The sequence below is a fragment of the Rhagoletis pomonella genome, unplaced genomic scaffold, assembly GCF_013731165.1.
Source record: "Rhagoletis pomonella isolate Grant_MI unplaced genomic scaffold, Rhpom_1.0 Rhpom_scaffold_00003, whole genome shotgun sequence".
Taxonomy (NCBI): Eukaryota; Metazoa; Arthropoda; class Insecta; order Diptera; family Tephritidae; genus Rhagoletis; species Rhagoletis pomonella.
In genome coordinates this window covers 35,140,972-35,151,115 of record NW_023458557.1, presented here as the reverse complement: position 1 = coordinate 35,151,115, position 10,144 = coordinate 35,140,972, and the positions used below count along the sequence as shown (strand labels likewise).

Here is a 10,144-nt window from a genome sequence, read left to right as displayed (position 1 = left end):
ATCTTCATCTTCATCTTCATCTTCATCTTCATCTTCATCTTCATCTTTATCTTTATCTTCATCTTCATCTTCATATTCATCTTCATCTTCAACTTCATCTTCAACTTCATCTTCATCTTCATCTTCATCTTCATCTTCATATTCACCTTCATATTCACCTTCGTCTTCATATTTATCTTTTCCTTTATCCTGATCTACATCTTCATTCTTTTCTCCATTTACGTATTTACCCCCACCATTGTTATTAGGTTAGGTAGTTAAATTTTCCTTCCTCTTTTTTCTTTACATTGTTTCTTTAGTGATATCATGTCATGTGTTGAAATTGGGTGTGATGAGTTGCAGTATGGTGGAATTGGGTGTGGGAGTTACGGTGTTATGAATTCACGTGTGGTGGTCTTAAGAGGTGTGGTGAATTTAGTTGTGGTGAGTTGAGGTGTGGTGAATTAAGGTGTGGTGAGTTAAGGTGTGGTGAGAAAGTTGAGGTGTGGTGAATTAAGCTGTGGTGAGTTTAGATGTGGTGAGAAAGTTGGGGTGTGGTGAGTTAAGGTGTGGTGAATTAAAGTGTGGTGGATTTAGGTGTGGTGAATTAAGGTGTGGTGAATTTAGGTGTGGGGAGTGAAGTAGTGGTGGATTTAGGTGTGGGGAGTTAAGGTGTGGTGAATTAATGTGTAGCGAACTCAGGTGGAGTAAGTTTTTAAGCGGAGGTGAGATGAGTTGAGGTGAGTTAAGTTAAGTTAAGGGGTTAAGTTAAGATAAGTTATCTTTATCCTTATCTTCATATTCATCTTCATCTTCTTCCTCGTCTTGGTCTTCATCTTCTTCTTCATCTTTATCCTTTCCTTAATCCTGATCTAAATATGCCCATTCTTTTCTTCATTTACATATTCACCCCCACCATTGTTATTAGGTTAGGTATTTAAATTTTCCTTCCTCTTTGTCTTTATATTTAGGTTTCTTTACTTTTATTTTAATTTCTGTATTTATCCCTTTCTCATAATCAAAATTATCTCATCCTTGTTTGAGGCTAATCTATTCATGTACATACGTACATACATCTTATTCCTAAACTGCTGCTTAGCACGTTTCTTTAATTCACTATCAATATTAAAGCATACATTTAGGAGGCATTTCCGCCCCAACCATGTACATGTATGGCATTGGTATTGGTGTGACTTTTGAATTGATTTTTTCGCTATATTTTAAACTAATTTGAAATTTTAAAAATTGCCTGCACATCAGCATCAAAATACCTTTCTAATGATATATAATTGTTTATACCTTAGAAGTACAGTTTAGCCGTAAAAGGGGTGTAAAGGAAACATGATTGCCTATTTATATAATTGATAACTTCGTATATGCGCTTGCAATAAACGATCTTATACATTAAGGGCCAATTGCACAGTGCGTAGTTAACTCAGAATCGACAGTTAACTAGAGATTTTCAGTACAAAATTCTGTAGTTAACTCCCGATTCTGAGTTAACTACGCATTGTGAAATTGGCCCTAACTCTAATACAAGTGTTTATATTTCTCTTTTCTTCTCGCTTTACAGAGTTCGCACCGGCGTTCGTTGGTTTTGCTTCTAAGCGAAACAAACAGCAGTAGATAAAAATGCCCATAAATAGACTAAAAGCCGGTTTCACCAGCAATTTAAGTTGGTAATGGTTTTTTATTTCCTGTCAATTTCCATATAAAATTAAAAAAATTATTATCATTTGTCACTTAAATTGCTTTCGTGAAATTGGCTGTAAGTAAATGAGAAAAACTTAAGCAATTTCGAAGTTAACGCTAGTAATGCGCACCTATGCTAAGAAAATAACTTTTATAAATTTTCTTAGCCTTAACTTCGAAATTACATAAGTTTGTATGATTTACTTAGTCTATTTGTGGGTATTTTTAATTAATACTGTTGGTTTCTAAGTGAAAACTCAATTCCAAATTATATAATTTTGGCTTTTCACGCAAATTGCTAAATATCCTAGAATATATGTACATGCCACCAATAAAAAAATGTCGACGTGATAAAATCCAAAGATGTATTGTAATTTAACATACCTAGATATTCAAGAAATATAACATAATTATTGGAGAGGGGAACAGCGTCCGGACTTTGCTCCGATCGGAGTAGAATTACTGCGATTTACTTTTTAAATTTAAAATCTATTCTCTACTCCTCATTACCTAAAATATGCTCTATTTTTTTTCTTTTTTCAATTCACATTAAGAATTTGTTACAAAATAATATGGTAACTTCTTAAATTTTTGCTCGATAACTTCTGTGGTAACTTCTAAGGTTTTGTATAGTAAGGTGTAACAGAAGCTGTGTCTTTTACTCTTCAACATTCCTGTGGAATTATTTGTCATTTACCAAAGCAGGGGATTGATTACGGACCAGAAATATGTTTTGGAAAGGTGTATGTTTAGCAACTTGGCGGAGTATATATAAATATGTATGCTGACGTTAACTGTTTTATCGCACAGTAGTGCTGCTGCCGAAAGAAAATATTCAGACATAAATCTAAAAATAAATACAGGAACAGGCTTAATAATGAAACAGTTGGAAGGTTAATGTTCGCAAGAACTCTTATTAACAAAAGGACAGAAATTTATACGCCGTAATTATGAAAAAAATATATACATTTATTGATGGAATGTTTGTTTTGAATTCTGTTAAGATATTAAGCTGATTTACAAGCACTTTACAATTACAATGTATGTAAACAAATGTGATGAATTGAAAAACTTCGTGTAATATACATATACATACTCTTATATACATACATATGTATGTACATATGCAAAATAATGCGTTATTATAGAAAAAGATTTGATGAATTGAAAAAGAAGATGTAATAAGTTTTCCTTATACTATTTAATAAAAAAATGTTAATCTGCTCCGAAAATGTCGTTTTCGCCCCGAGTTTTCGAGTCATTTACGAATCGAGTTTCAGTAGTCCGAACGCTGGAGGGGAAACAAAATTTCAATTTCGCAGTGTTATTAATTGAAACAACAGTAAACTTCTGAAAGTCTGCGTAAAACTACATTCTTAAGCGACCGGCTGTATGGGCAACTTTGTGAGTTTTGCTTCTCGGGATTCGCAAAAGTGATTACAAATGAGCTGAATCTTTCAAATAATGTTATAAAACTTTGTGGCTGATTAATTGAAAGTAATTTGAAGGTAAAATTTTTCGTAATGATGTCATATTGCATGATAGGAGATGCTGAGGTATTAACAAAACGTTCAAAAGTGTTTAATGAATTAGTCCACCTAAGGGTAACGAGCGTTAGTATTAACTAATAATCTCAAATTGGATATGTCTTTCCAGAAAGTCCATTTATGGTCAAGAAGACACAAAAAAATCTTCTAAAGTACAGTTTGTGCACAGAATAAATAGTATACAGAAGACGCTTGTCGACTAGTGTTGCCAGATTTATTTCCAGCCGTACGTGGCAAATGCATAATTGGTACCAAAAATACGGGATTTACAAGAATTTAACGGGACAATGAGAAATAAATGCTTTGCTTTAAAAGCCCATATATTAGCAAAGGTGATCCATCTTTTTAATTTATACAAAAATATGTATGTAATATGTATGTACGTAGACATATAATTGACAAAACCATAAAAAACAAAATAATAGCAGCAAAGTTCAAAATTATGCAGTTGGCAAATCTTTTTTTATTTATTGTTAATAATTTGCGTTTAAAATATGGGTCGATCTTTACAAGATACCTCATAAAAGTTTCAAAGCCTGCACAAAGTTCACAAAAACTAATTAAACTTAAAAAAATGTTCATCAAAATTTTGATGTGTTTAATTAGATTTCCTAGAAAGATTTCTAGTAGCTTTATAGCGCATTCAACTTTGGAATAATAAAGTGTAAGTTTCAAGTCACTAAAAATTACCATTGATTGTGGAGGGAAACACCCTCCACAAAAAAATTCTAAAAAATCAATGGTAATTTTTAGCTATATTTCTCTTACAGAGTTACATGCAATGTAACCATGGGTAATAGCGCAATTTTTTTGGCGCTAGCTCAATAACGCCAGCTCCACCTGTGGTGTCAGCGCACTAACTCAGCGCAATAGCGCAGTGTACTGAATTGAACACGGCACCATCTGAGTGTCACCACAGTACCCATCGTCATACAGTGTAGTACACCATATAGTGGTGTCATGTCTATTATTCTATAATTTTCGACGCTGAGCAACGCTCGTACCGCCAACCGAATTAATTGTAGTAAATGCGGCGATATTCTCATCATTCTTGAGTAAAAGCTTTAAATTTGCGTTCTCAACACTCAAAAGCAAAAACAAAGTATGTGTAAAGTTTCAAAGAATTAAGGCGAATTTTGTGTGTGCCTCATGTGCTGCTTGGTGCTAATGACGCTGGCGCTTTCCATTTACTGGTGTTGGCGCGGCGCTGACTGTGTACATTACGTAAATAATGTAGATGATATATTAAAAGACATGCAAATGGTAGTGAAGCAAAATGGACAACAACTACAAGAGTATAGAAGTGAATTTGATAATGCACTTAGAAAGAATGAACAAGAAATAAAGCATCTTCTTCAAGCGGTGGAAACAGCCTTCAGTGAAAGAATTAGAGCTATGCAAAAAGCGCAAGAATCGTGCGAAAAAAGTGTAAAAGAGGTTAATAAAATACGGGAAATAGCTGAAGGCTTTAAGGCTAGCAGCGAACAGGTATGTGTCGAATTAAAAACTAACAAAGATGACAATAAGAAAATGATCGAAGCAATAAGCAACGAAAACAAAAAAATGTGCAACGAACTGAAGGAGAATGTCAATAATGTTGAAGCTAAAATATCGTATGCGAATATAACAAAAAGTAGTAAACAAAAAAAAGAAGCGTTGCCAGAGATAAAAAAAAATCATCCATTAATAGTGAAACCGAGCAAAAAACAAGATGCGGAAATGGCAAAAAATGACCTCAATTCAAAAGTAGACCCTAAAGAGCTGCAAATAACGAATATAGTAACTACGCAAAGCGGGGTAGTGATAGTTGAAAGTAAAAATGATCAAGAACGAGATAAAATGAGACTAATCTTGGAAATGCCTATGAGGTTAAGATCCCTAAGAAAGTGAAACCGACAGTTGTTGTATCGGGTATAAACTTTAAATATGATAATGATGAACTGGCGCAGAGAATTAAACGACAAAATGCGTGTCTTACTGAAACGGACATTAAAATTATAAAACAGTATGAAAAGAAAAAGGGTTCGAATGTGTATTACAACGCAGTACTAGAAGTGGACGTAGAAGCTTTCACGAATATACTAGCTGGAGAAAGGATAAATGTAGGCTGGGAACGGTGCAGAGTGTATGATGCAGTCCAAGTACTTTGTTGTTTTAAATGCAAAGGCTTTCATCATAAGGCCAGTGGCTGTCAAGAAAGGGAAGTGTGCACAAAATGTCTGGGTGAACACAAACATACGCAATGCGATAAGGAACCAATCAAGAAATGTATCAACTGTATAAGGGCAAATAAGGAACTGAATCTTGGGCTTAATGACAACCATGATACTATGGATAGAGCATGTCCTGTATATCAGCAAAAATTATCCGCAAGGAAAAAAAAGATTGTTTATTAGCAATCAAAGCATAAAAAGTACAAAAATCGAAGTAGGGGGCTGCATAGCTTAGAATGTATATATCTCAATATTTGTAGTATAACAGCAAACAAAACTGAACTGGAGAGGCTTGTCGAAATAAGAAAACCAAACATTGTACTATGCGCAGAAACATGCACAACTGATCTTATAATGGATACAGAATTAAATATTCCTACATACAAATGTATTCGTTGTGATTCCCATAGTAGACATACGGGTGGTGTTTTTATGTATGTTCATGAAAATTTAGAGTTTAGCATAGCCTGCAATTTAACCATTAACATGAATATATGGTGCATTATTATAAATATAAAAAAATGTGCGTTAAAATGGCAAATCGGTGTACTGTATCACTCGCCAAGTAGCAGTGACGCCGACTTTATAACGTTTTTAGACGAAATCCTGACCGAAAACCTCAAGGAATCAAACAATAATATCATAATTGGAGATTTTAACATCAATATGAATGTATCATCAACATACTCGAAACACCTATTAAGTTTATTCGCACAAAGGGCAATGATACAAAGAATTAATTTCAATACGAGAATAACAGAGAACTCGTCTACCAAAATTGACTTGCTCTTTAGTAATAATGATCAAGTCAGATCGGAAAATATAGTTGAATATAGAATTTCGGATCATGAAACAATTAATTTTAAAGTGCCAACAACAAAGTTTTGCAAAATGAGACGTTACTCTACTTTTACCTCATGGGAAAACTATAGTTCCGAAAACCTTTTAAATAAGCTAAGAACAAGCGATTTTAGCTTTATGCGTAATGCGGGAGTAGAAAATAAGACTATAGCCCTGAACGATATTCTTACTGAAGTAATGCAAGCACTGACATATGTGAAAAAAACAAAAATACGACTGAGAAATAAGTGGTATGACCGCGAGCTTGTAGCTCTCCATAAAAGTAAACTTGAGCTTTATAATATTGCCACAGAAACAGGATACTGGGATGAATTTAATGAAATAAAGAAACTATACAAAAGTACTATTACGTATAAGAAGAAGATGTATATGGAAGGCAGAGTTTACAGCAATAACGGAAACATGAAGCGGATGTGTCTGAAAGACCTCGCAGAGCTTACAGATAACAAAAAACATATCACTAAGATAGTAATTAATGGCGCATGCCTTGATAATGAGTATCATATAGCTAATGCCCTAAACAATTTTTTTGTTCAGAGCATAGTCGAAATTAATGATAGTATCGAAGAAATGCCTACTACATCCGGACTAAACGTTGACCGCTCGATCGCAATAGAACCATTTCTTTTCACTGACATTGTGTTGGATGACATAATGAATATCACAAAAGCATTTAAAAACAAATATGGCGGAGAAAAGCTTTTATCTGAGGGTGTTTTTAAGGATTCCATGACGTACATTGGTAACTTTTACAAAGACATAATAAATGAGTCCCTAAATAATGGCATTGTCCCAAACTGTTGGAAAGTGTCAACAATAGTACCCGGGGAAAAAGTAAAAAATACAGTCAAACCTGAGGAGCTACGGCCAATCAATACGTTACCCGCAGATGAGAAAATTGTGGAAATAGTGGTGAAAAATCAATTGGTGGCATACCTAGAAAAGCACAAAGTTATCATACCTGAACAGTCTGGATTCAGGAAGAGCCATTCTTGTGAAACAGCACTAAACATGGTTATTGCAGAATGGAAAGAAGATATATCAGATAAAAAAGTTGTGGTGTCTGTCTTCTTAGACTTGAAGCGGGCCTTTGAAACAGTTGATAGACGGGAATTGTTGAATGTCTTGTTCAGAACTGGTGTCAGAGGAACGACTTTGGAATGGTTCCGAAGTTATCTGAGTGACAGAGAGCAAAGGACGGTAATTGGAAAAACAGTTTCATCTGTTGTGGATGTAGATATTGGGTTGCCACAAGGTTCAGTACTGGCACCGATACTATTTACATTGTACATAAATGATATTAAAAATGCTTAAAATATTGCAATATACGTCTATTTGCGGATGATGCACTGCTTATCATTAGTGAGAAATATGCCCACAGTGCAATGCAGAAAGCACAAGAAGATCTTGACTCACTATACAACTGGTTGTGCCTTAAAAAATTGAAGTTAAATGTAGATAAGACTAAGTTCATGGTATTTTGCAAAAACCAGAACATCATACGTAATAACGATTTAAACAATATAACCCTGAAGATAAAAAACAATATAATTCAAAGAGTAAATACAATGAAGTACTTAGGAGTTTTAATTGATGAAGACTTGAATTTTGGAGAACATATAAATTATCTTGAAAGAAAAATTGCGCAGAAAATAGGATTCATGTACAGAACATGCAAACATATTAGTCAACATCATAAAATACTTGTGTATCGTTAAATTATTGAACCGCACTTTATATATTGTCCTACAATTCTGTTGATAGCGAGTGATACGCAAATTAAAAGACTACAAATACAACAAAACAAGGCAATGCGATTTATATTAAAATGTCCCCCAAGAACATCTAAAACTATAATGCTGAATCGGTTAAACTGGCTGAGTATAAAACAGTCAATAAGCTACTTCACTTTGAAATTTATACATCATGTAAGATTAGGAATGCTACCGAGTTACCTGAGCAATAAAATACTATATAATCACGAGATACATAATTATGGAACTAGATCCTGCAATAATATAAGACTGCCTTTAGTAAGAACAGAGTTTGCAAAGAATACTTTGGAATACACAGGGTACAAAATGTACAATGAACTACCTACTGCGATAAAAGATTGTGAAAATATTAATAAGTTTAAAATAAAACTATTTTTATATTGTAAAACACTGAATATTTAATGAAACAAATGTTAACTTAACATCAACTAGGTCTTAAAGACCGTAATAAAAAAAAAAAAAAACAATAACTTAACCCTTAAAATACCGTTCAAAGTGTCACAATTTTGAAATTTTGGATTTTGGCTCCCATTCCACTAGAAAATACTGTTTAATACACCATTAGCATTGTTTCTGAAAGATTTCTCTTTATTTTATCTCAATACCCGATTTTTGGACCATTGGATGCTGTACCCGAGTCGCTATAATGGAAAAAGAAAAGCTTCCTTTAAACTCTAATAACTCGTAAATTTTCAGCTTTCACAAACAAATGTGTATAACAAAAATGGTTATACTGGTCGATATCTTTACGAAAGTGCAACATTTAACTCTTTAATGCAGAGTCTGTCATATATGAAACGCTTTTTAACCCTTTCAAGGCAAAGTATATGATTCTCAATATGCGTTTGAACGTGATTTTTCTCATGTTGACGTAAACAGTAATCGTAGCAAATTTTTCCATAGTAAAATAATAAAAAAAAAATAATTTCTACAATTAAGTCTTTTTAATTTTTTTCATTTATGTATGTATAAAATAATATCCGAAAACCATATGCAAACTTTATTTAAGTCTTCTAGATCACTAAGGCCGTTAAAGGGTTAATACTAAAGTAAACGAAAATATTGGGCCGTATGCATAGAAACTAAGCAACACGAAAATTATAAAATTTAGCATTATTTAAATTTTTTTATTTGAAGTTTATTTCTTGAACGATTATGATTCATATGGAATTTTTATGATAGATAGGATTATAGGACCATAGTTCTTAAAAGGTAAAGTAATTATTTGAAATCTAAGCGAATTATCCAAAATTCGCACTCCTCCCGAACAACATGAGAAAAAGAACGTTGAAAGCATATTGAGAACCATTTTGCCTCTGCCATGAAAGGGTTAAAAGCGTTTCATAGATGACAGACTCTGCATTGAAGGGTTAAATGTTGCACTTTCGTAATGCACCAGTATAACCAGTTTTGTTACATAAATTTTTTTGTGAAAGCTGATAGTTTACGAGTTATTAGAGTTTAAAGGAAGCTTTTCTTTTTTCCAATCTGGCGAATCGGGTAAAGCATCCAATGCCCCAAAAATCAGGTCTTGAGATAAAATAAACAGAAATCTTTCAGAAACAATGCTAATAGTGTATTAAATATAGTGTTTTCTAGTGGAATGGGAGCCACAATCCAAAATTTAAAAAAAATGACGGTATTTTGAGGGTTAAGTTATTGTTGTTGTAACTTCTCTATAGTTTTCCTATATTATATGATCATTTATCTTCACGATAATAAAAATTTTCATTCCATTATCTCTTTTCTAACCAAAGATCTACGATTTTGAATAAAAACTCGTGTTTTGCCCATAGTGCGGCGCTACCTCTGTTACTTTGGCAGTATTTTCACTCGGCTGACGCTGTAAATTCCATCGTCGCTATGACGACAAGATGTTAACTAACTTCGTTTTCCATCACGATCAGCGTTGCCGTTTAGATGCAATTGCATAATTTTTGATACTTTTTTTTCGAAATTGTAAGATTTGATACTTTAATACTTTTTTTTGTTACAAATGCCCTATTTTGATACTTTCAGCTGGCAGAAATGAATTTTTGAAAACTATGAATAATATTACTAGCTTAAAGGCAAATAT

The 10,144-nt window shown here is 33.3% G+C and overlaps 1 protein-coding gene across 2 annotated transcripts in view; it reads left to right on the top strand.

Annotated features, from left to right (window-relative positions):
* Positions 1-10,144, top strand: part of LOC118735168 — a 136,152-nt gene that overhangs the window by 113,184 nt on the left and 12,824 nt on the right. The window contains exon 3 of one of the 2 annotated variants that reach the window (XM_036464808.1): positions 3,328-3,534. The exons of the other annotated variant lie outside the window; for it this stretch is intronic. Within the exon in view, the coding sequence (XP_036320701.1) occupies positions 3,328-3,369 (42 nt within the window). The 3' untranslated portion in view covers positions 3,370-3,534. Of the gene's footprint in view, positions 1-3,327; positions 3,535-10,144 lie in introns of those variants that run through there. 2 annotated transcript variants of the gene reach the window in all.